This window comes from Rhipicephalus sanguineus, chromosome 1, assembly GCF_013339695.2.
Source record: "Rhipicephalus sanguineus isolate Rsan-2018 chromosome 1, BIME_Rsan_1.4, whole genome shotgun sequence".
NCBI lineage: Eukaryota > Metazoa > Arthropoda > Arachnida > Ixodida > Ixodidae > Rhipicephalus > Rhipicephalus sanguineus.
In genome coordinates, this window is record NC_051176.1 from 261,110,820 (window position 1) to 261,138,326 (window position 27,507).

Here is a 27,507-nt window from a genome sequence, read left to right on the forward strand (position 1 = left end):
CCGTGTTTTCCACAGCAGAGCTTTCTAAGGTGGGGTGGGACTTTCAAAGTGAGTTTTAAAATTTGGTTGCACAGCTGTGGTAATAAAAGCTATGGCTACAAGATTTGCAAGAAATTTTAAAGATAGATGCAGGTTGCACCGAAGCTCAAAATTAGTTTTAAATAGTATTTAATGTTTTTTATTTTATTTTTTTTAGTTTTTCTACATATGTACTTTTTTGTTAAGATCTACTACCTGCAGAGCATTGCAACTTTGTGCAAAGGTGACCAACGCTTTACAAAAGTGGAACTGAAATCTTGAGCGCACGACAAAAACTCGATTTGTTGTTTTTTTTACGTTTGTCGATGTATGAAAGTTGCCACTTATGAATGGTTTCTTTTTTAAATACCAAAAAAATACAAATGCACCTAGGCTACTGATTCTATAGTTCCAGTTATGTAAATGTCAATATTTAACATGCGTGAGAATTTTTGTTTGCTGATGCCCCGTAGTTCCTGAGACAAACGTGCACAGGCCTCCAAAGTGTTGTTTTGAGAAAAACGCAGAGATTACGTAGGGGTACACCCATATTTCCTGTCAGCGTGTCGAAGAAGAAGGACCAAAAATTATTTTTGAAACCGCGAGTGCCCAAGTGTTACAAGTTTTCTCAAAGATAAAGAAATTCTCTATCAGGTTATTGCAACATTCCAAAATCGAAATTTTTGAGCAAACGAAGTCTCACCCCACCTTAAGCCGACCGTTAGTCCGTGCAGAGCGAACAGAAAGTATCATCATGAACCGGCACGCGCTCTCTTCTACCTCTTCTTCATCGTCTTCGTCGTCTTCATGTTCTGCTTCGCTCCCAGAAAACGTGCGCATTTTTCTTCGGCGCGGGATGCAATAACCTTGATGGACGAGAGAACGAGTACAGAGAGAGAAAGAGATAGCGAGAAAGTGAAATAATGACAGAGAAAGAAAGAAAATTTTCGAGGAAAAGAAACATGGTTGACCCTCCGTCATATGAATCGGTTGTAACACGAAAGTGTACCGTGTCTTCACAGAAGTGAGCCGATTGTTTATTGTACGTTGATATACGAGAGCTTGCCCAATGTCTACTGGGGTTCGGTAGTTACAGCACCGTTTGACGTGGATGCACCCACGCTGACGCCGAGTGGCACATCTCCATCCCGACGACTAACCTCCAAAATCATGATTTAACCGTTGTGGTAGCTTAAGTAGTTAACATAGCACCTGAACACAGCATATGGTGAATCCACCCGCACAAAGATTGGATCAACCAGCACATAATAAACACTGGTACTCGATACGTAATTTCAAGCGTCGTTATTTCAGGAGAGAGCCAAGGTGTGCGCTCACAAGTAATAGGGTAACCTTCGCCTGTGCTCATGCATACACAACCACACTGCGCTTCAGGAACGCTAGACAGAATACGTAGCTTGAGCTACGAACGTAGGAAGGCGTTCCGCTTCCCTCTGGCGTGTCTCTGTGTGCACCAATAGCACTCACTGCGCCAATTCTCCCGTCCGGCGTCGTTGCCTTTCTGTGGCGCTTATTGCAGCAGTATTATAGTCGATGTTATCGCACTCGAAGGAGTAGGCGGCGGAGAAACACCGTTGGTGCATGTGGAAGCTGCCCTGTTCTGGCAAAGAGGCGTCACACGCTAACACGATGCGAAGGGCAAAGCACGTAACTGCGTCGTCACTGGACCGAATCAGCGCGTATGCCGCATTGTTTCCTCCGAAAGCCTCCGTTGCGGTGGAACCACCGAAGAGCTTCCCTGTCGGCGCCTGTTAGTGTCATAATGTAGTACTTCACTTCGCCGCTCCCAGACGGCGACACCGCCCAGCCAACCAAGAGCACCGTTAGAGGGAAAAGGTGTGAGAGATATATGGCGCGTTTGTAAAGCTTCGTGTGTGTGCATCAGTAGTGCAGTGGGTAGAGTGCCCGGCGCCTATTGTCGCAGACCGACAGGTCGTGTGTTCGACTCCCAGGTCATCCGAATCAACGAAACGTTTTGCTCTGGTTTTTCTTTTCATTTCTTCGTGTGCATTTTACGGACGCTCCTTACGTGGCGGAAATGGTGTTAGTGAAGTCTTGGTGGACGCCGGCATAACACACTTTCGTGTTAAAAATTTCTTGGTGAGGTGAGGTTCGAACCCTGCGTACTCACGATCTCAAGGCGAGCGTCTTAACCATTCGGCTATCCAGGTACGCAGGCAGAGCATAGCATAGCCTTGTATAGTATAGTATAGTATAGCAGGGGGTGGGAAAGGGAAGTAAGGGTGAGAAGGAGAAGAGAACGAGTACAGAGAGAGAGAGAGAGAGAAGAGATAGAAAGAAAGAGAAGGAGAGACAAAGAGGGTAGCAAGAGAGAGATAAATCAAAGAGAAAGAGTAAAGAGAAAAAAAAGGAATAAAGAGAGAGAAAAAGATAGAAAGAGAGAGAAATAAAGAGAAAGAAAGAAATAGATGGAAAGAAAGGGAAGAACAAGAGAAAAATGTAGAAGGTGAGAGAATGATTACAGAGAGAGAGAGAAAGACAGAGAAAGAAAGAGATGCAAAGAAACAGGCAAAAAAAAGATAGAAAAAAAGGAGAGCAAGCATAGCCATGTATAATATAGTATAGCAAGGGGTGGGAAAAGAGAGAGGTGAGAGGGCAAAAGCCTAGCCAAGCCAGGACCAGTTCTGCTGTGACCCAGCCGTTCGCGACTTAGTGCAAGCTGCGCTAATGTTTCTTTAACAGTGTAGCGCCAGCTTGTCTTCAGTAGTATGATGCAGCGAATGGGGCCGCGCAGATGGCTGTCGTATTGATCAGATGTGAGATGCCGTTGAAATGGATGCTATATTAACGAACGCTATTTGAAGTCAAGTCTACACGATGTAGGCAAGTGTGTTGATCTCTGTAGATGCTTCGCCTCGGTTATGTTGCAGATATACTACTTCAACGTGCTCGAAGCTTAAAACCAGATGTTTTCGATGTGCGTTATTGATGTGGTAGGTATACGGAGAGAGAGTTGATGTGGTAGGTATACGGAGAGAGAGGTAAGATTTATTGTGGTGTTGAAGGTGGTTTACCACCTCCAGAATAGGTACGGTGTGTTGGCAGAAGTTATGCATTCCTTGAAGTTGAACATCGTGCACCGGCCGTTACACCTAGTTTTAACTTAAATCTAGGCCGTTTGGAGGGCGGTAATGGTCGTGTTAGTTGCTCACGGTGCAGTAAATCACTTAGAAGTTAGAAAGGTGGTGGTTTGAGCTATTTAGTTTTCCGTAATGGTTCAGAGTTATCGCTCGAAGCACCGCTCTCTATCCTCGTCCTTGTCGCTTATTATTTACCCTCAAAGAAGTGACGTCAATAGTAATATTTAAAGAAGAGAAATTACTTAAAAAAGAACAGAAAAGAGCAATTCCGTTTAAATGCATTAAGACGAAAACAATTCTTTTTTTTTTTTTTTCAGTGGCTTGCCTTCTCAGCTGTGCCCTTTGCGTCACAGTAGTTCTCCTAGTTTTTATCCATCCCGTGTGCATGTAAGACACCGCATGCACATGCGCAGTGGCTGTCCGAGGCATGAGCCGGAGGCAGTCGACGCACATGTCTCCCGCGTCGGGAGCGCTCGCAGGGCCCCGTTACACGTGTTTCGATCGGCATCCCCATTTGTCGTCGCGGTGAGCACCCGAGTAACGGGCATTGATAAAGGATCGCCTAAGTTTAGCCGTGCCCAAAATGCTCATTAGGCGATGAACTGCGCCAGCAACCCCGCCGGCGTTGGGGCCCAAAATAGATGATCCACCCGAGAGGCCCGAAGCTCGCTCCGTTCAAGATCGGTTTTCTCTCGCGAGAGTCACCCCGGAACACAGTAGTACCTTTGGGAGGAAGGAGAGGGCGTGCGATCCGCGGGACGCCCGAAGGTAGAGGCTTTGTTAGAGGCAAACACTGATGGCGTGCACTCAGGATGCGAGCGGACGTGGGCTCTTCTTTCTATACGGCCGTTTATCAATAAACAGAGGTAGCGATTTGTTATGGGACGGAAGTGGTTTGTCGAAGCAACCGGAGGCGGAGGGGTGAGACAAGAGACGGTTGCGCACTTGGAGCGATCGGGCAAGATCTGTATTTCGCGAAGATTAGCGGAGGCATCTCACCAGGAATGCTCGAAACTGAAGAGTTTTTTTTGCGCAATTAAGGCTGGACATGTAAACGAAATGCTATAGCCTGCGTTAGCCTGCAGATTACATAAGACATTCTTTAAAACCAACATGGTTTTTAGCCCTCGCGATAAACGTTGGGAGCTCATCAATCGCTAGTGAACAATGAAAATGAAGTCTTTGGTTACAAATATACTCTTACTCTGTGAGGTAAGGACGTGTTCAAGAGAGTATACGACCTTCAATCGGTGTTTTGAGCGACAATAGTGTACTGTGTACACTCCGTGTGGCTGCTGCGTAGAACTGTCAACTGTAAGCTACGATGTAGCAATACTGGTCACTGTGTGGCTTCTGTCGCTCCACATAGCAATCGTGATTTTATGTAAAATAGTTGAGCTCTCGTGTCAGATATATAGCTAGGAAAATTAGCTCGTCTTTAGGGATTAAAAAAAAAAACGAATGAACTACCTCAGTTAAGGAGAAAGAAGGCATACGTGCACTCCACCTTTTTACGAGTTGGACAGAGTAATGTCCTTAAAAAAATTAAAAAAGAAAGAGGGAAGGAAGAGTAGCGTCGCGGGAATTTCGTGGTGTATCGAGTGGAAGTTTTGTGAGATTTGCTTATTTCAATTTTTAAACCTCGTAATGGAGCCCTACGCCGCTTGATGGTACATACATGGCTCTTCGTGAAAGGCGGCCTTTCTTGCCTTTTTTTTAATGCCTTATCGTATTTGTTAGGTGACTTATTGTATTCACATTTTTTCCTCTCCCAATATTTTGATGGTTTTCCGCTTTATAGCTATACCCTGCTGCATTCATGGTTTTAAAAGTACATCTATAATGTTCCCGCAACGTGTTTCATAATTCATTTTGTGTCGAGTGAACTAAAAACCGGTGCACGAAATCTCGTCAAATACAGCCGCAACTTTAGGCTGGGAAGACTTACAAAGGCATAACTGGAGCTACGACAGGTCGCCAGTCGCGACATAAGCTGTTAAATCCCTAACCTTACTCTGCCCAGTGCTTTTCTCTACGTAAATGTCCTATTGACCAATAAATAAAAAGAATCTTTACGATGACTCAGCGAAGCAGAAAGTGATTGTATAGGCCGAATATATTTCACGCTTAGAAATATGAAATCCGATACAGTAGCTTCAATGAATGCACAAACTAAAAACTAAAGTGCGCGTGAATCGACTCGTAAGAGACGCAGCCAGTTTCCGTGTTGTATTTTCACGTGGCAATTGCGGAGGACCACGTATATCGCCTCATTTGCCCTACTCAGCGTGCCAATCGCGCCGTTCGTTATGTCGATATGTCAAATAAAGTGCTTTTTCGGAGCAGGCACAGAAACATATCGTACGTCGTGAATTTCCCCCTTCACCACTATCGCAAACAAGCGCCTCCCAAAGGAGCTTACAAAAATTTTACAATGCCACCTCGGTCGTACCCCTTGCCCGTATCTACGACCTTATTGCCACATTCACTATTTGCCTGGCTATGTCTATCGACCGTGAACTCGGAACTCGACAAATGCTGTTCTGAACTCCTCCTGAAATTTTTCTGCAATAGCAAACCGGAGCGTGAATGATGAGTCATTATTGGCGGGATGGCAAGGTGACGTGGCCAGTACGTCGCGAACAAAGGTTATGCGTCGCCTCCATTGCGTCCCCGTTGTTAGCCTTCTCTGTACGTATTGTGATTGGCTTCTTAGTCTAACCCATTGATCGGAGGCGCTCGGGCAAAGAAATTTCCGGTGCAGGCGCTGCTTGAACACGGTTGCTATCCTTCGTCAGCCCACAAGGCAAATGCACTCTCGTGCTTCTTGAGGACGACGGGCTTGTGCGAACGCCTCTGACTAGTGGTACAATCCCACTCGCGGCAGCGTATTCATCGCTCAATTCCTTCTTTTTTTCTCACCTTTCTCTGTAACATATTTATTTCTCTTTTCTATTCCCCCAGCGCAAGGTAGCAAACAGACACGTTTCTGGTTAAACCCCTTTCTTTCTTTCTTTCTTTCTTTCTTTCTTTCTTTCTTTCTTTCTTTCTTTCTTTCTTTCTTTCTTTCTTTCTTTCTTTCTTTCTTTCTTTCTTTCTTTCTTTCTTTCTTTCTTTCTTTCTTTCTTTCTTTCTTTACTTGGTTCCTTACTTCCTCCCTCACTCCGTCCCTTCTCCCGTGATAGCTTAGCATGTAAGGTGTCGAGTTGCGAAGCTCGAGGGCGCAGGTTCGATTCCCGGCCTCGGCTGCCGCACTTTGACGAGGGTGAAATGCAAGAACACCCGTCCACTTAGATTTACAGTACACGTTAGAGAAGCACATAAGGTCTAAATGACTCAGAGTCCTTCGATATAGGGTGCGCCTCATAATCATATCGTGATTTTGGCTCGTAAAATACCAGAAATTATTCAACGCAGAAATGTGGGTTAGTTGGTGATAAATTAAAACAGTTGAACAACTACAAAGTAACACTCACTCAAGGAAGAGGCACGTAGACAGGACGGGCGCTGGACGCCAGCTAAAGGTTTACTCACGAAAACAACGGCAGCACAAATACATGCACCGAAAGCTACGAAAAGAAGGAACAGACGGCACTGTTATCAGCGAGAATAACTTCAATGTCGCTTCAGGTGCACTTTTTCCTTCGCATGCAAGGCCAGGGAGAAAGCGTTACAAGTTTACTTTGCGTTTGTTAAGATGTGCAAGTCCCAGAAATTAATTCCTTCCGGTAGCCTTTGCAAAGCTTCCGTGCACCTGCAGATAGCTCCATCCTCCGTCTACAATGAATAAGTAAATAAATAAATAAGTAAGTAAGTAAGTAAATAAATAAGAAACAACTCATTAACATTTAAGGCGTTCTGCGTAAAGAAAGCTTTCCAGTACGACACAATGAGATTGTGGCGGAGCATTGGAATTGAATGAGTGTAGGAGACGTAGGCTGTATAGACGTTAAGTTCTAGGCAGCGTAAACAGGATGTGCTCGCAGATAGAGGGCTAAGTTAAAGGTTAAAAACGTTGTACGGAAGTAGTAATCACAGTAATGAAGGAAAAAGTTAGACATAACAACTCTCCTACGCCAACTTACCTGCAAAACTTCAATCAACAAGTAATCGTCTTATCAGAAAACAATCACGCGTTTAGAAAAATGTATTCCGTGCGCTATACAAAGTAGTAGGACGGACAAGCTCAGAATCTGAGGGAACATTCAAACTATACCAGGGGCCGAAGGGTGTAGAAGCAACTTTTCAGAACGCAGGATTTTGGGGAGAAAATGCGTTTCTCGTAAACACAAACGACACATATCAGCTGCTTCTTTTTTCTTTCTTTTTTAAACGTTAAACGTTAATCGTTTAATCATGTTTCACCTGCCGTAGCACGTACCGCAATTACACCTCTTCATCTCCATTAGTGTCAGAGGCGGACATCATTTGGAGGATAAATCGGAATTTGTATGCCAATAATTAGCAGGTATCACTCATTAATATTTAAATTAATTACTTTATGACACATATGGCAATTTACGAATTGTAGCCGGTAACTTCCAACGTAATATCCGGTTGCAATTAACTCTGTAGATGCATGAGTCTAGATTTGCGTATTCACAAAGTTTGCGACGAAATGCATTACCTTTCCAGTAATTAGCCTTTTTCTTTTTTTGTTAGAAACTAGGTGAAACAGCAATGCATTTTTGACACCCGTTTGACAGTGCTTATCTCAAAACTGGTACAGCTTTCACAATGTCTTCCCATTGTATATTCGCTGCGCGCAAGTACGTACCTGAACCTAAAGCTATTTATGCCCAGCATGTTTGCGTGCGAGGTACTTGTCTCACCTCGCCGTGAGCCAGCCAATACGCCACATGGGACCAGGCTGACTTGTCCATTGTCGTCACCTCAGCTGGTCTTTCGATAAATATCTGTTCACATTCTTTCACGTTGAAAGGCTCGATGAAATGCTTGGTTAAAAACTAGTAATCAAGAGGGCCGTGCAGGTTTTCGAGACTGCGAATTGTCTGCGACGTAGAGCGGAAGGCAACTTCATTTCTCCAATCACCGAATACATTCGTACACATCGGCATGGTCGTGATATTCTTGTGCGTATAATCATGTAAAAATGATAATTATGACAAAAATGGCACATTTTATTAATGAGTCACCACCCCTTCATCAGTACACTTAAGTTTATTATTATTATTATTATTATTATTATTATTATTATTATTATTATTATTATTATTATTATTATTATTATTATTAGTGCCTTGGCAACCGTGTATGTGATGCCGAAATTGTGATAGCTCTATATTTTAGAATAAGCGAAACTGCTTTCACAAATTCATGTCCTTTTTAGGTGCTACCGGATATGTCCGCGACAGAGTGTCCTTTTCGTTCATGGTGTGCCCAGCTAGTAAATTTTGCGACATATGCCTCTGTATTCTGGGGTCGCTTTGTGTCGTGCTTGTATAAATTCAAACGCGTTTTTTTTTAGCACCGAATTCTGCGATGCTGTGAAGCGCTGACACTCGTAAAGAGGTGGTAACGAACAATAAAGAAATTACTCAAGTGGTTATCTTTAGCACATTTATAGTATCAAATTTGCGACAGCAATCTACCACTTCAGTTTTTTTCATTGCAAAGCGCAGGTAAGACGCAAACTGAATTCTATTTCTGACAGAAAATACTTGTACACGGTTTTATAACAAAGTCCTTTGACGAACTGGGGATATGGTAAGGAATGTATTAGTGCCCTGACTTAAGCTTTAGAACGTTACGGAGGTGGTATTAATGGCTTTATGCCCAATACAGGCTGGTGTTTTATTCCTATAATAGTTGAGACTCAACCTTCACAGTCTCTTTTCGGTTGCGACGAGAAGCGCCACACAGTCATTGTAAGGTCCAATATATTTTGACCACCACCAAATGGTCTATAATTCCAAAGTTGCTTCTGGCGTCAGGCGCTATTGCAACTGAAAAAAAAAAAAAAGGCGAAGCTTGCACTAAGCCGCGCACGGCTTGAAACAGGCAAACTGGACGATTCTGAACACTAATCTGGTTGCTGCTATAGGTTGTTTCTAGGCCTTAGATAAGTGATGCAGGTTCTTTCTAGGTTGCTTCTAGGTCGTAGCTAGGTTCTTTCTACGTTGATCCTCAGCGCAGAGAGGTTGAGTTAAACCACAGACAGTCACAGACACGACACGGATGTCCAAACTCCAGAGACAGAACCTCGCGCTGAAACCAGGCGTTCGCACCTCTACGGGAACGTCGTCGTTGGCTTTCCATCGCTTCGGGGTCTTCTCGCGACCGCCGTTGCCTTTCCCGTTCCCTAGTATTCTCTCCTTGTACGTACTCGGGCTCTTCGGCTCGCCGCCGTCGCTTCGCAGCCATTTGTTGGGCTAACTGTTGCCTTTTCCTTTTTAATGGAAGTTGGGTGTAGTGGGATTTACCCAATTTGTGTGGCACATACCATTATGATGATGATAGTTTTCTGATAGGCCACACAGTGGCACATACCCCTTTGATGACGATAGTTTTCGTCTTCATTTTTAGTGGTACAGTGGTGAGGATTTACCCAATTTCTGTGGCGCATACCCGTTTATGATGATGATAGTATTTTGGTACAGGGTGAACGAGGAACGATTTGCTAAACAGCTTCGCTTTCTAAACTTGAGGTCAAAGGAAAGTATACCGTTGACAGCATCAGTGGCGTGCTTTGCTCTCGGTTTGATGCATGTTATGTTCGACACATGAAAGATCAGTAAATGCGCCGACACTGCTGCGCTCGTGTTCCAGCACCGACGCAAACGGTTTCCCTCGATCTTTTCCGCAGGCGTGCAGCGGCCAGCGCCGGTGCCAAAGGGCGCCAAGCGGAAGAAGGAGCCCGGAGGCCGGGAGTCCGAGCAGCCGTCGGCGGCGGCGTCACCGACGCCCGCCGTGACCAACCCGGGTGGCAGTCCCGGCGTCCCTTCCGGTGCCAGCCCCGGAGCCCCGCAGCCGCCGAATTCGGCGAACCGGGCACGGCTCTCGGAGAGCCCCGTCAACGGCGGAGACAGCGGCGACAAAGCTGCCCGCAAGAAGAAGGCGCGCACCACGTTCACGGGACGACAGATCTTCGAACTCGAGAGGCAATTCGAGATAAAGAAGTACCTGTCGTCCAGCGAGCGCGCGGAGATGGCTAAACTACTAAACGTCACCGAGACGCAGGTGAGTGCTCCTGCTGCTGGCTTAATGGGCTCCTACGCGGAAGTATACTACGTGACCGGCACTACACACTTTCCGGCTCTTAAGCGTATACAGTGCAATGCAGCGCAAATGTCGCAAGCGCGTACTGAACGTGCTAGAAACCAGTCAAACTGCAATGCGCGCAGTGAGCTCTGCTAAATGTATCGCCGCGCCATGAATGTGCGTGCGCAGAATGTGACAAGGCTAGTCAGCCAAGGTTGCAAGATGGAAGTTACTCCTAGTCACTAGACCCTTCCTGTGCCACCCTCAATTCAACATGGCACGTGCAGATCTGCGACGTCGAGCTGTATTGCTTTCTCTGCGTCATCGCAAGGGCGCCTGGCGCTCTGTGGGAGTATACAAGACCGTGCCAGAGTTGCCAGTTCCGCTTATATTAAGCGGATTTGAGCTTCTTTTTTCGCCGAGTCGCTTGTCGAATTTTCCATTCGCTTGTAGCGTTTTTGGGATTATTTGCATTTTTCCAGCAAATATAGTTATTTTAGTGATTATCGCGTTCACCAATAGCGCGTTTGTCTATCAGTAATACCGCTTTCATCGATGACCTTGAGTAGTGGAGTGTTGAAGTCACACATACGTTGGGGGAATCAACAAGTAACGTTGAAGCATGCACTGGCAAACGTGCATTGAACCGAATGGAGACTATCCTGAAGACAATTGATGTTAAAAAGTAAATATGTGCTTTCGTTCATAGTTGCGCATATTTTCGCTGTACAATATAATTAAAGTGATTTTTTCAACTCCACTTCGTATTTGAATGACATTTTTAATATAATTAAAAATATTTTCAATGGGAGTACTAATCAAATTTCCGCTTCTTTTGGGCTTCCTCGCGAAAGTCGCGCCGGTTTTTTTGGGTTTCTTTTGTGATGATCATTTGCTTGTTAGCTCGGTAGCATCCGGCAACTCTGGACCGCGCCGACATGGCCTGACGCTGACCATGACCGCGTTCGCGCGGCTTCTCCGAAGACGACTGGCTGAAAAGGCATTGAGCGTGGCCACAAATCACGTGGTGGTGTAACAGGAACTCAAAGTATTGTTGCGCACGCAGTAGCTTTTTTTCTTTGTTTTTTTTTTCATTCACAAGGTTGATTTTAGGCATAACTTACAACGCAATACAATAGGTGCGTCACACGTACACGAAGAAAATTTGTTTACTTCATAAAGCCTAGCATAAAGCGGTGACCCGCCACCGTGGTGTAGTGCTTACGGTGCTTGACTGCTGACCCGAAGTTCGCGGGATCGAATCCCTGCCGCGGCGGCCGCACTTCGATGGAGGCAAAATGCTAGAGGCCCGTGTACTTAGATTTAGGTGCACGTTAAAGAACACCAGATGGTGAAAATTTCGGGAGCCCTCCTCTACGGCTTCCCTCATAATCATATCGCGGTTTTGGGACATAAAAGCCCAACAATTACTATTAGTATAAAGCGGTGAAACGGTCCATGGATCCAACTTTGCGAGTCGGAAGGGCGACCCGGAGCTTGTATGCGGTTGCTTTGAGGTGGCACGCACACGCTTGCTGCAGCTCCGAATACATGACATTAGTGTATGACGAACATGAATGACGATTCATAACATGAAAATCATGTCATGTACGTCGTAATACACATTACACGGTCTTAATACTCTCACGGCCGTTTCATTAACTGGATATACCGGGTGTCCCAGCTATCTTTAGCCAAGGGTTAAAAAATACGATATTAGAGGCAGGCGAGTGAAATCAGTTGCAAATTGCTGACAGCCACCTTGCCCGCTACAGACAATTTTTTGTTTGTAATTAACTAATTTGTTAATTAGGACGATTTAACTAATTTGCTAAATATTTACTTTAGGCAAGAAATCCTGCTTGCAAAGTTCGAGAGCGTCCTCGAAAACCCCAACTGCATTATTTGCGATAAAGAAAGTCTCACGTATACCATTTTTTCCAAGCTGTAAAGAAAGCCCGCGAAATACAAAAAGAACCACGTGACTAGCGCGCTCGCGCGCCGCGAGAATGCTGCCCTCAGCCGAGGTTTGAGCGAACGAAATCACCTGGGGCCGGGACTCGCCGGCTCCGTTGCAGCGGTAGGCCTATAAGTGGGCGGTGGTTTCTTGGCCCGTTGCCAGCCAGCTGCGCGCGTGACGGTGCAAGTTGTAGCGAGCGCGTGCCAAGAAACCACCTTTAACTTATCGGCCTACCGCTGCAACGGAGACGCCGAGTTACGGGCGCAGCTGATTTCGTTCGCTCAAACCACGGCTGAGGGCAGCATTCTCGCGGCGCGCGAGCGCGCTAGTCACGTGGTTCTTTTTGTATTTCGCGGGCTTTCTTTACAGCTTGGAAAAAATGGTATACGTGAGACTTTCTTTATCGCAAATGATGCGATTGGGGTTTCTGAAGACGCTCTCGAACTTTGCAAGCGCCATTTCTTGCCTAAAGTCAATATTTAGCAATTTAGTTAAATCGTCCTAATTAACAAATTAGTTAATTACAAAAGAAAAAATTGTCCGTAGCGCGCAAGGTGGCTGTCAGCAATTTGCATGTCATTTCACTCGCCTGCCTCTAAAATTGTATTTTTTAACCCTTGGCTAAAGATAGCGGGGACACCCTGTATATGTGTATCACAATCAGCATGGCATGGCATGAATGTATCAGGAACATAAATGACAGATTTTAACATGAAAATCATATGTACTGACGGCTGGTTGGTGAGCCATGATATTGATGAAGCAGCGCACAAAGGACACAATTCCGCACACATCGAAATGACGCTAACACCAGCGCTTGTGTTCGTGTCGTTTTTATGTGCGCATGATTGTGTTTTTTGTGCGATGCTACATCAACATGAAAATCATGTCATGCATGTCATGTACGTCATGATGCATGACCCGGTCGTTTCTCTCGCGGCCGTTTCGTTGATTTCACGCGTATTAAAATTGTCATGACATGAGTGTATGACAAGCATGAATCACAAGCCATGACATGAAAACCATATCATAAATTTCATATACGTAATTTGCGCGTACTAACTTCCTTCGTGACTCACCACTGTTTCTTGCAATTTATCATTGGAATAAACTACCGAGCGATGTTGTAAGTGTGCGCGATCACGACACATTTGTTAGCAGATTAAAGGAGATGTGGAATATCGAAGAGTAAAATTTTGTAGCTATCTTTTGTTTAGTTTAGTTCCAATATTACCTGTATTATTGCATACCTTGTTTCATGCCTTACTGAGTGCTACATTGTATTACCATGTTTTGTTCGTGTGTAGACTTCTTGTGATTTTTGGATTTTCCTTTTTTTTCATGTTCTGTGTAAATATTTCCTTTGTAAACATAACCCTACAGCATTGTAACTACCCCCCCCCCCCTATGTAATGCCCCCATGGGCCCTCAGGGTATATGAATAAATAAATAATAAATAAATAAATAAATAAATAAATACACAATACGGTCTTCGTGCTCTAGCGGCGGTTTCATTAACTTGCTTTATTCTAAAATTGTCATCACGTGACATTAGTGCATGACTGACTTGCGTTAAAGGTTGAAGAACTCGAGCTAAGAGTCATGCGCGCGGACTGGGGCGAAATGAGCGGCCGCGGCAGTAGGCATCGGCTTCACAGCGCGTCAGCATTTTAGACTGCGGCACACGGCAAGGAAGCGCCGTTGTCCCTGATAAGCATTAGGTTGCCGGTCCGCGCGCACGGTGGCTTCGCTCGAAGCACGATTGAGAGCCCTGCAATACAATGATGTAATCACTTGGTTTTATTTCATATTTTGCAGGCTTTCTGTAAACGCCACCAAAAATCACCTTGCAACAAGTACGTTACTACACTCTAAGAAAAAAAAGAGTATGCGTGACTCTTTTCGGAGAGTTCTGACTTGCCACGTATACGACTCTCTTTAAATAGTCACGGTGACTCTCTTGGTGGGTCAGGGTCGGCTCGCTCTAGGAGAGTCCCCTGACCCTCTAGGAAGAGTGCAAAGACTCTCATCAGGAGGATCACGTTATCACTCATAGGGAGTCAGACGACTCTTGCCGGTAACGATCCTAGGGGGGTCAAGGGACCCACACCGAAGCATCAAGCGACTCCACAAGTATTTTAAGCTACTCATTTGATCCTTGCTCTACTTTTGCGCGACTACTGCTGAAAATAGTGGAATATTCATTTTAAGCAAGTCCAATAATACTTGCCGTTCTGCCCAGCGACTGTAAAAAAAGAATAGTTCAGTTTTAGCATTATTTTAATAAAACTCGTCCAAACAACACATATTTTCCAACAAAGTTATATAGAAAGCGCGAAAAGATGGTCTGTGATTTCCAATTAAGATGTTTGGGTATTCCTCATTTACATGCTTCTATGAGTATAGCCAACTAAAATGTGTGACTGTGATGTGCACAGTGTCATATGGTGCTAAATGAACAGCAGAAATCGCCATCATGTTTCCATATTTATTCCTTGTGATTAAGAATAAATCAAAAAGTGGTGACGGCTTGAGGCATCAGACTTGTGGCTTGCTAGGTTGTCGCTCCTGTCCAGCGTGAGCACCATGAAAAACGGTATCTGAAAAGCAGAACGTCATATTATGATGAGAAAATGAAATTGCAGTAAAGGTTTGCACAACCTACACAATAAGTGGTTCACACAGACATAATAAAGGCTAACAACAAAACAACAAAGCACATCCTCCGGCAGCCAGGGGTATGCCGTGAGCGGTTATTGACCGCATGTTTTACAAACGTAACCCATCCTTAAATACTCAGATAAACAGATGCGAGTACTAGGGCCCGAACGACACCCAGCGCGTGCGTACGCCGTCTACGTCGAGATCAGACATGTCATATGCTAGAATTAGCGCACATAACTCCCACAATCACGTACACTCACTCGATTCTGTTATAACGCCCAACGTCATCGCACTATGCAAACCACGAAAACAGCAAACAGAAACGAGGGAAAAGAGTGCACGCCGGCGGCCGCAACAACGCGCGCCGTCGAAAGTCTAGAGCTTTTTTCACTTTCACCGGCGAGGCGTGTCCAACTTGAATGACTACCGCGTACTTTCTGGAAGCCACCGTACTATATCTGCACCTCAAACTACCGTCTTTCAGCCAACAAAAACCATTACATATAGTGCGTCTGAGCGTTCTGTACACAGGCTTTTTTTTTTTTTCACGTTCCCACGCGTGGAAGCACGCCGCACACACAAGGTCGATGGAAATGTTATTATGAAGTAGACTAAAGGGCATCTCAAAGCGACATCTTGCACCTTCAGTAGTGCAGACACGACGTGCGATCAGCAAGAAATGACCCTCGATTATTGTTTGCATCGCTCACTTTATGGGAGCTTGTACAGCAACGCGCATAACGGTGGCAACTCGTTAACTGACAGCTATAGTTGGCCATCCGCAACAGCCCCGCGGACACAGGCTGCTGTTGGAAATGGCTGGCAGATAACTTCCGCAGAGCTGCTGCAGACGCCCAGCTAAAGCTCTATGATTAATGCCTACGAAAGCAGTACACTCACCGTTAACTGGCGCCCGTTGTCCGTATCCACAGCTCCATGAATATTCCGCCCTCCAAGCGTCACTTCGTGCACGGAGCCGGCGTCAATACCACCGAAGACGCGCAACCAACTCATCCACGCAACGCATTCCAATAGACCAGGAGGACTGAGACGACTGAGAGAGAAGAGCGGCGCGCCACCCGGCGCCACCCCGTCTGCGTCGCCGAGCAATGCGCCACAACGGCGCCAAAGGGCGAGCGTGCGATATGTATGGCGTATACGGCGGCTCTTCCGTATACCGAAGCCAATCGAAACGCGCTTCAGGAGGGTCCAGTGACTCCTTCCCAAATGCGAACTCTTTTTTTCTGCCTGTACCTTCCAAAAAGGGTCAGATGGACACCCGAGGATAGTCACGGTTCCATGACCCTCATTTGACTCTCTTTTTTCTTAGAGTGTACAAAAAAATTGGATTCGTCGTGTTGGAATGCCTGCTACGTAACGAAGCGCACTTGGCCTAAAGTGAATATTAAAAACTTAGTATAGTTGATCTTGGTTCAATTGTACGAACGTTGTGGCTTATTATGTTGAATATATTGCGGATCTGCGATTTCATCCCTCGCGTTCGAAAGAAACATGATCATATTTGAGGCATATCGAATTTCAAGACACTCGATTAACGTAGAGCTCCCATGTATCTCTAACACGCGAGTGCACGGATACGTTAGCATTCAATTTATCCGAACTAGCCGTCTAGCTGCCCGTCGTACACCGGTGATGTCGGCATCCAAAACTGCGGCCGTGCGGTAAGGTTTGGTGTACGCTATCAAATTGTGGTTAAATTTAAAGTGCCTTTTTGTGTCGTTTCTTATTGCATGGATGTGTCTTCGAGATCATAAACTTCCAAATCATGACTAATGCACAGGTCATGGCTGGAGAACAGTGCAGGATTCTTCATCGATGAAAAAAAAATGTACAAAAGCTGTCGCAATATCCTTTTTTTGTGACTTATTAGTTTCCTTTCTCGCGCGCAAAAAAAATTCGTGTAACTCTGTGACAAATACTGCAACAGTACATGAGCACTCTGATCTACGATAATGTATAGAAACGCCAAACTAATACTTAACAAAGGGCGTTGTTCGATGTTTCAGGTTAACAAAATGTAATTTAAACATCGGTGTTACGTGTCTGGAAGGTCGAAATCATGGTAACAGTGTAGGCGCGGGAGGCCTCACCGCGGTATTCGCCAAGGGAAGGGGGAAAAAAAGGGTGGGCCAGCTCTCCCGAGAGGCTGCAGCAGCCGGTCCGGCTCACGTCCCTGCTTCAGGGGATGCCTGGTAATGGGCCGCCGAGTCCCGTGTCCGACCGGCCTGGATTTGCTGCGGCGGGCTCCTCGCCGGCCGTGTCCGCTGCCGACAGATCTTGGCTCTGTCAGCCCCCGCCTTCCATGGCGGCGCGGTAACGACCCGAGGACGCCTAAGTAGCCGAAAGGAAGGGGATGCGCCGGTCCTCTGATTGCCGAGAAATACCTAATGGGAATCGGGAGTCCGGAGCAAATGGCTCGGGGGACCAACTGGGCCGATGGAGACAGAAGGGCAGTCCGGCGCTGGCCGACGCTAAGTGGTACCTTTCCCAGTGGGCGGAATGGCTGGCGCTCGCCAACTGGCGTCGCGAGGTCGCCGCGCGTCTTCGAGCAGGCGCCGAGGGGCCGCATTTAACGAGAGGAACGGCCCGAGGAGTTAACTAAGCGGGCTCGCGGCGGCTGCGGGGACACCGTATTATACAGCGTGCACGCTCGGAACGCCGAGCCGCTAAGTGGCCTAATCTGGTGTCGCTTAGCTAGCCCGCTTCGCCACTGTTCTTGTATACGTGCTGCGAGTGCTGTTTTTGTATCTTGCGGCCCTTACATGAGCGCCCACTCTTGTCCGCCCGTTTGTGTTCCCTCAGAAGCGTTTGAGGCTGCAGCCAAGCCTTCGAGACGCGTTGCCTTTCTTGATATGTGTATTTCTGCAGAGTCGTATTACTGCAGAACGTCCGCGGCTGCGCACTAGGGGACGAACCTGCCCGAGGAAAAGGTTCTTGGTCGGAGCAATGAGTAATGCGGCAGTGTGGCATCCCCGATGTACTTTCGGACAAATATGGGCGCATAACGCACCGATATTTCGGCGATGCACTGTAATACCTACAAATGCGCGTTGCGTACGGTAGATGCTCCGTGTATAGCGTCCCTGTTCAGGGCTCGCTTGACCGTTTAGTGCGTTCGGTTAGAGCACTCGACGCAGTGCGTTAGTTTTCTTATGCTCTCGCTCTTTAAATGCGAAGAAGACTAATAATAAAAATGGCTTCTTGGCGATGATCTTCAAAATGTCACTTCAATTGTCTTCAGCGGTATACGCGCCCTAAGCTAAAACACTAGTATTTGGCTGCTTCTTTTCGAGAGTGTGTTTCAACAGCTCAACATTTATCGTTTAGATTCAACGCGAGGTTATGAAAAGTAGCTTATGCAGTACGCTGGCACTTTCTAGACGGGTTGTACTCATAGAGTTTCCTATAAATACACTAGAGGGAACTCTGGAGCTAGTGTCTATGGGAGCTGCAACGCATGGCGTTTCAACCAGCATGGAAATGATGAGCAGAACACGGATTTGTCTAAATTTCGTTCTTTCGGCTTCGTTTTGCTCCGTGTGGCATGCAGCTGCTTTGTCCCAAGACGAAGTTCAACAAATGTTCAGCAGTTTCACTTCACCACCTTTACCTTTTTAGGCTCACGAATTCAAATCGGCTCACGAAATTCACAACGATCCATTATTTTATGAAAAACAAAAACAAAATACAACAATAAACAAAGGCACAAATGCGTTCGAAGCCCGCAAGCACGATGACTAGGCAAATCCATGTACTACCCATCATTCCCATGGTGGCTGAACGATCGCAGCGCCAGATTTCCCTCTAGTTAATATTGGGAAACTCTGTGGTTGTACTTAGGTCTATAGTATTAAAAGCTTCGTGTCAGAGCCCGATGACATCAGTGTCGTTAGAGCTAACCAACGCACAAGCGCACTGCCACATTCTGCAGTCGATTCAAGATTCACCGTCCGCAACCTATGTTGATGCTGCGTATCAGTACACGGCGTTCTTGCACTGCGCCTCCACCTTAAAGTGGCCTTTGCAGGTTGAATTGCACTTCAGGCTGTGCGAACAGCAAAACGCTCGAGGCGGACAAAAAAAGTTTATACAAAAACAAAAGTCGGGTTGGGAACATTAGTTGGAAGGTCGAGAAGGGAAGATATTATTGATAGCGCTTAAAGACACACGCGAAGCATAACATATGCGATAAGAAGGCGACGCTCATGTTTCTTGAAACACAACGGCGATATGAATGTGTGCCTGTAGCTTTCCCACACTCGTCTCCGACGTAAAACTCGTGAATCGTGTGTTCGTAATCTGCGTCGTCGCGACAGCGTTGTGGCGCACGTAATAAGAGCAACGAGAGAGCTTCGCGTAGCAGTCCCTTCAGACGACAGCGAAGATACGACGCTCTCGTAGCATCCTGTATAAACGGACGAGCTACAGAAAATGACTCGGCAAAAGCCTCCCCGAGTCGATTTGAGCGCCTACGTATATACACACGTGCGGCATTTTAAGCCGCCGGCGCCAAACCACTTTGAGCGCGAGGACTTCCTGGTGCTGTTTTACGCCGTTATCTTAAGACGCCTCTCACCTGCCGCCTCGCTGACAGCCGATTACACTTGCAAATACCCGCCAGTGGGTAAGGTAATAAAAAAACTACATAACGCCCCCAGCAGGACAGCGGACGAGGCGCTCCCCCTTCCCCCGCTTCTTCTGACCCCCTAATGAGAAATCCCATCACGTATGGAGACGATGCGTGTGGTTGTATAAGTGTTAGGAAAAGGGGAATGGGGGGTCCGCGTTTAGTTTCTTTACTTTTTCTCGACAAGCGCAAGCGTAGCACTTGTACGCGTCAGGCAAATCGGGGGGAAGCATCCTGCTTTGGACTTTTACCGCGACCGAGTTAGTAATAGTTCACCGAGACGTCGACGAAACGCGGTTCATAGAAAACTGCTTTTCTCTCGCGCGCCATTTCCATTTAGGCGGGCTTTTTTATGGACGCTTAAGCAGGCGTCTCTCGGTGGTTCCAATTTGGAGCAGATAGAGAGAGAGAGACAGGGGAGACCGATTTGCATTTTTATATTCCGCTCCGCCGCCGCAGCATTAATTAGTCGGCGCGCGCTGCTCTATCAACTGCTGCTCCCCGCTCGCGCCGTTATAGATTGATAGACGACGAGCACGACGCCGGCGCCGAGGAGCGAGAGAGAAGCGCGAATGAAAACGCGCGCAGCGAGCGCAGGCGAGAGAAAGGGGCAGGCACCAATAAAAACGCTTCGTTATTTCTGGAACCAATTAATATGCCTTCAGCACTTTGGCTCATTTTGATCGCGCGCGCCTTCTCCTCGCAACGGCACGTGAGAGTGCTTTCCCTTCTCGGGACCACTTATCAAAATACAGTTTTTAAAATACTCATTACGCTTTATATTGCTTAGTAAGTCGATCCCTAATGACGTTATGTCCTTAAATGGATAATCGATAGCGACCGCCGCGGTCACGTGAACGCGGTGCCGGCGCCCTGCTTCCCCCCCTCCTCCGATGCTCGCCGACGCAGCGCGCGATGCGAGGTAGATACCGCGCGCTCAAGATAAATAAGGCGCCGGGCGAACAGCGGAGTCTCGCACGCGCCAACCAATTCGCCGATTATGGTAATGAATGCCGCTCTCGGGCGCGAGCAAATTATATCGGGCGCTAGCGTTTCGGCTCCCGACGCCTGCTGCCACGCCGCGCCGCTCAGAAAACTCTTTAGCGCCTCTTAACGAAGATGCCTTACTCATTATTGCGCAGGTAACGCATCGGCATCGTTCATTTAACGGCACGGAATCGCGATAATTTTTGTTCCCTCTTAAAGGAGGTTATACCGCGACGAGATTGGGGCAATACCCGTCTGGGGCTCCTCCGTGTTTTTTGAGGTTGCAGCGATCGAAAACGACGGACACGCAATGTCTTGTACTACAAAACACATTTCGATAAAATATTTCGCTTTTGAAATACAGATACGCGGTCCACATGTAGATTTCTTTTCCACAGATATTACTCAATGCGCTGGAATTAGTACGAATATGCACACCTGAACGCACATACTTCTTGAAAATTTGCTCGGGTGGTCACGAAGATGCGTATGTAAGTATGAAATATGTAATTAAAAAAAAACAAAAGAGAACACAAAAAGACGTACTTACCTTTTGCTTCATTTGTCTTGAGATTGAAGCATGGGGCCCGCGTAGCGGCGCCAACTGTGAAGGTGTTTGCACAATTAGGCACTCAACAGTTAATTTCAGATATGGCATACAGTTCGTAAGCCGAGCTGGATTAACAGAATGAAATGAACACGCGCGGTTAAGCGGTATCTCGTGGCTGTGATGCCGAATTACGGCAAGCGCTATACGGGGCGCCGCAGACGCCGATGGCTTATCGATATCTGTTCGTGCCTAGAGTTCGTGCAGCCTGTCGTATCAGTAACACAGGGAATAATAACAATGACGCAAGTAACGATGACGTTTGGTCCGTCGAAGAGGAACTGCTAGTAGATTTTGTTGGCGCAAAGGTTACAAGGTGCAACTGCTTACATAATATAATATGATGTTCAGTGCTTTGTAGGATTTACGGCGTGTTGTGGCTACCAGAGAATTGAACACACTTGCAGAGTTACAGATATATGTAGTCTGACTGATGGTAATAGATGAGCAGGAGTAATAAGCTTAATGTTCAATTATAGAGAGATGTCATATAACGTCACGTTGTGGTGACGGTGAAAAATAGAGCGACAAGAAGGCTATTTCAAAATTTAACTTTTTATTGAACCAACCTGTGCACACAAAAACGAGCAACACCTACCTTGCCGGGCCTTGTATGCTCGTGCGCCGGATTTTTACAAGTCACGCATCATGCATTGCCGCGTTGCCGGTGCAGTTGTTACGGAATACAGACCGCAGTTCGCATCTCACGCTCAATATGATTAGAGTGAATTGATGGTATTATATAATAGGCGGCAACATTCTGGAAAATTTTAATTGCTCTATATGGGTGCGTCTTTTGACAACTTTGTAATAGTGTGAGGGTATATCGGCTTGACGATAAAAAAAGATAGGTTACAAAAAAAAAGTTACAGACGATGCACATACATTGGCCAATGCGCTTGACTACTAGAATGTGTTTTCATAATTGAAAAGCGCTGAAGAACGAGGACGCAGAAACAGATGTCGACCGGACTCGCATTGCAACTGATAATAATAATAATAATAATAATAATTTCTGGGGTTTAACGTCCCAAAACCACGATATGATTATGAGAGACGCCGTAGTGGAGGGCTCCGGAAATTTCGACCACCTGGGGTTCTTTAACGTGCACCTAAATCTAAGTACACGGGCCTCAGACATTTTCACCTCCATCGAAAATGCAGCCGCCGCGGCCGGGATTCGATCCCGCGACCTTCGGGTAGGCAGTCGAGCGCCGCATTGCAACTGAAGCTCAGCTTGAAAGCGGTATCTATGCACATTACATACGAAAAATATGCGGGATATAAACAGCAAGAACAAAACAAATAATGCCTTTATCACAAACTTCACTTCGGGTTACACACAATATGCTAAAAATCTTAAAGTGCCGAGGACACGCAGTTAGAAATTGAGGAAAAGTGGCCCTCAGTCACCGAGCATTCTATAACTACTGCATCGCGGTCGCTAAGCGCAAGCAAAAAGACATATACTTGCCTTGGGCGTCCGGCCGCGCGCAGCATTGAAGAGCGGTACCGCGGGCGCGCGACATTTGCGCGTCTGCATCCACTGCGGCATGCTGTTATATATTCCTTCACTACACCGACGTTCGCATTCTGCTGTACTGTACGTGCTTTTCTACGAAACTCGTGAGCTCGTGAAGTGAAAGCTCAATAAAATGAATAATAATAATAATAATAATAATAATAATAATAATAATAATAATAATAATAATAATAATAATAAAGGGCTTCAAAGATTCGTGCGGACAGGGAAAGCTTGTACTGCCGCCCATATCTTTAACTCGTGCGCGAGCGGCAGTTTTTTCTGTGGGTCTTCGCCATATGAGTGAATTAAGATCCATAAAAGGTGAAGACCAGTGCATGCCCGCAAAACAATTTTTTGCAACTTCTTTCCGTCATACGGCGCTGACACACAGAAAAGTCGCCGCTGCACGCGCCAGTTAAAGATTTGGGCGGCTGTACATTTACATGCTCCCTATACACCAGAGAACGCTAGTCTCGCACCCAGGCTACTGACGACGCTGACGAGCCGAACGGACACTCTCGCACCCAGAGCATATTGTGCTGGGATGCTAAGGCACGCATGTGGTGCGCCAAGTAAACGTGGCAAGCTGCCGCTCTGAGGCTTTAAATTGCGAAAAAGTACCCGTTCACGCCGCTTCCGCGTGTAAGAGCTCGTCTGAGCACTACTGAGTCGTCTTTGGACTAGTGATGCAGAACTATCGATGGTACTATCGATACTATCGATACCTGAGTCACTATCGAACTATCGATGGTGAAATATACTATCGATAGCGCTATCGATGGTACTATCGATAGTATAACGCCAACAGCGCCGACTCACTGCAGAATAAACTTGGTTCCCCTCGCGCGTGTTACATAGTGGAGCCGGAGGGGCAGGCTGAAGGGCAAGAAAGTTGACATGGCTGTGTTCTTCACTAGTGTGCTTTGCTGACACATGATCATAAAGTCAAACTGTTCAGCTGTAGCGGAAAGGAAGCTTTTACAATGGTGGGACTGCGTGGCATCAAATTGATATTGCATTTTATGATTTCAAAATAAAAAATAGCAAGAAAGATAATTGTAACGTTTAACTGGTTGCTTTTGGATACGAATTTATTGATGGATATATTCAGCCATTTTCATTGCGGAAATAATTGATTTCTCTGCCAAAAATTGCTCATAAGTTAAGCGAAGCTGGTAGTAGGTGTCGCAAATATTTTGACAATATGGCCGGCCAGCAACCGCATCATCATTCACACCACTATCGATAGTATATATACTGTCACGTGGTTGTGACGGTGAAGAATGCTGCAGCAAGACTGGGAAATACGGAGCTCTTTATTTGGGCGAACTTGTGCCGAGAAAATCAAAACTCAAAATACAAGCGATACATGCTGCGCCCTGATAGTGGCGGGAGCAGTCGTCAGCCGTTGAGTAATCTGATCATCGGAAGACTGCGTCGTCCTTTATACATCAGTCATAAAACCTTCCAGCGTTATCGCTGGTGCTCGCGTTAGTTCTCGAATAAACTTGGACTATTCGCGTCCGGCACGTAATCTTAACAGAATGATCTCAAACTATTCTGAAGCTTCTCAAACATTACCGCGCGGTCTGCGTCAAACGTTGGTAACAGTTTTTGTGGGTGAAACCCGAATACGTCAAAAGAAAGCGATAAACACGCGTGGCAGTAATATCGCTATAGTACGTAATATCAACGATGGTACTACCGATTGCACTATCGATAGTTTGTTTACACTATCGATAGTTGAAAAAAAAACTATCGATATTATCGATAGTCAATTTACCGACAGTTCTGCATCACTACTTTAGACGCCAAAACAAGCAGCGCAGCAGGAGGATATTATACTTAGCGCTGTCTGCAATGATCGCCACGGAACTCCACGGAACTCCACGGAACTCCACGGAAATCATGCCGGTGCGGTGTTTTCAGCTTCGCCGACAGTGGATAATTGCTATTCACACAGAAAAACTAGGAGCCAAGTGAAAATGCGCGAGTAAGTACACTGACTGCATGTATTCTAGCGTGATGCCCATCTATTCCATTTTACGAACCTGATGGCCGTGACACGCAGCTGAGATGAAGGCGGACGCAAGCTTTGTGTGGGGGTGCACTTAGTGCCCGCTACCTTTCAGCGTCTGTTTTGACGAAAACGTATACTGCAAGGTTGTGCTTTCAAGCACAGGCAAGCAGCGTGCTTTGCCACTTTCAACGTAGTATTAAGCTTTGGTGTTTTTGATAGCATTCACGCCTTCAAGATTACAAGGTTTTGTCTTCAAAATGTCCTTCACGTCGAAGGCGTAGCGCTAGCTCAAACCGCTAAATTTTTAGCTTCTATATGGTTGTACAGCACACCTTTAATAAGAGACAGCGGTATTCCGCCCATTTCAGTGTCGGCTTAGGTTTGAGTAGCGCTATTTTGCTTGTAAAGCATCATCGTTACTGGTTTAAGATCGCGCAGATAGTTTCCAAAAGGGATCGATGAACAATACTGCAAGTGATACTCTCTGATTGCACGCTTCTATGAGCAAGACACGTGATTGTAAGAGCGCTCATCGAACAAAAAATTACGTTCCGTGAAACTACCCGGAAAGCGTACATTAATTATTACGCGATGCATGTTGAAACGATGAGTTTTCATAAAACTTTGTGCGCATCTTGTAATTTGCAGCAACAAAACATCGTTTCGCTTTCTCGCATGCTGCATGTCTATTAAGACTCACGCGTACTAACAGAGCGGACGTGTTTTTTTTTTTTTTTTTTTCCCGCAAATTTGACGGCGTATGTACCTGACGAAGTTCTTTCCGCAACCTGCACAGCACTTACTGTAGACATTGTGAACTTGCATGAGCAAGGTGTTCTTCATGTTTCAATAAAAACGGCGAAAAGCTCTAGGCTAGACAATAACGCCAAACACACACTTCGAAGAAGTGAGTTTCGGAAGTTTCGCGTTTGCTTTGTGTAGCGTCTGCTGGCATGGCAGCCCGGGGATGTTGCTTCGCCGAGCTTGCGGTAGATGGCACGACGCGAGATGCAAATATGGCGGCACGCATTGCATTCGCTGTGTTCTGGTCTATAGGTGCAGGGTAAAGGTGAGCAAACTTCGTGGAATGCTCGCTAAGCGTTGGTCTCGCATGTCCAGCTTGCAAATGGATGGCGCACTATCGACAGCCCACTTGCGTCTGCTGCTATCATGTGAGCTGTGCACTTCAGATTGCGTGGAAAGCCTCTTAAGCGTCGTTCAGCGGTACCAAACTGATCTGCGAGTTATTGCAATGTCTTTTTTCTAAATTTTTTCTCAAAAACACCTTTGCGTTTTCTGTGAGAGCACGTGAGGTTGCGGAGTAGAGGGACTCAGTAATGATTGCCGTCTGTAGTGATTGAGTTAAAAAATCAAAGGGTAGCTGAAGTGTTTTTTGCGCATGCAATAACGCTTTCGTGGTTGCCTCAACATTAGGTAGGTAGCGTATCAGAAGGTCTAATTAACTGTCTGCAAACAGATGCGATCACGGGATTAGTGTGGGTCCCTGCTCATTCGGGGAACACTAAAAATGATGCTGCACACCGAAGAGCCCGAGGCTTAATCAAGCGGGCTATGTGTGCATCCACCTCTGAACCGGTAGACTCCTTGGTCGAGCTGATGACCACATTTAATGAGCTTACTGGATTTTTTCAAACAGGTTACTACCAACAGAACAAGCCACAGTCTTGCGCCCAATTCAAACAGATTCTTTCCCACGTTCGCACAGATTGGCTTATATCACATGTCGACTCGTAGATCCGAATTGTAAAAACTGTGGCGTAAATATTTCGGTCACTCAAAATAAGGTACTATGGGGGTGTTCAGGAAAACCACAACCTAAAAAGCACTTGCTAGCAACCTCAGAAGGTGCCTGGGAGGATCTCATAAAGACATAAGACAGGAACCTTCAAGTGGATCTCACAACCTGGGCTCTACAGGTCGTCTCCACCGAGGCCATCTACAAGTATCAGTAGACTCTTAGAAGTTAATGAAGTTGTGTCCTCCTCATCCAAGGTACTAAGAGTTGGTTCCTGTAGTTCGCGATGTTGTACATCATAGATATACGCGTTAAATTTTCGTACACGTTGGGTATACGAACGAAAATGCGGACGCTGTTCTGTTCTGTTCTGTTTTAACTGGCTTGGTGTGGAGAGGTTAAGGTATTTATAACTTTCGCTACTCTATTTCTATAAGTTCTGCAGCGGAAAAAAAGGCGTTAACCAAAATAAAAAATGAATAACTAAAAAAAACATATAGGACAATGAAACAAGTTAAAATAACATGGTAATGTCAAGTCCGCTTGCAGGAGTTCGCATGGCAATAAAGCGTCCACACGAACACACTTCTGCTTTTGCCCACGGTATATAGACTAACACATAATTCCATATGTAGCAACACATAGCTTTTCATCGCAAGCGCTTATCTAGTCCAGTGTCCACTAAGAAGCCTTTCAGGAAGGTGTTCACCTTTTGCTGGAGATGCATTTCAGGCCACGATCCAAGTAATTTCTGTAATGTGAGGGGGCGTCTTTCCAAACTTGCTAGTTCCTTCTCTAATTTTCTATTTCGTTTGCGTACTTTACGCATTCCAAAAGAATATGCCCAACATTCTCATCTTCATGACCACGGGAGAGCATTCCGGTGAGCTAGATCGGTTTATCTTGTGCAGGAAGCTGTTTGTGTACTCTACTTCCAGTCGAAGTCTGTGAAGTAAAATCTCTGTGTGTCGTGGGAGAT

The 27,507-nt window shown here is 46.0% G+C and overlaps 1 protein-coding gene across 1 annotated transcript in view; it reads left to right on the forward strand.

The window, feature by feature from the left end:
- Window positions 1-27,507, forward strand: part of LOC119378842 (homeobox protein Hox-A4) — a 129,592-nt gene that overhangs the window by 74,847 nt on the left and 27,238 nt on the right. The window contains exon 2 of the mRNA XM_037647870.2: window positions 9,967-10,340. Within this exon, the coding sequence (XP_037503798.1) occupies window positions 9,967-10,340 (374 nt within the window). The remainder of the gene's footprint in view (window positions 1-9,966; window positions 10,341-27,507) is intronic.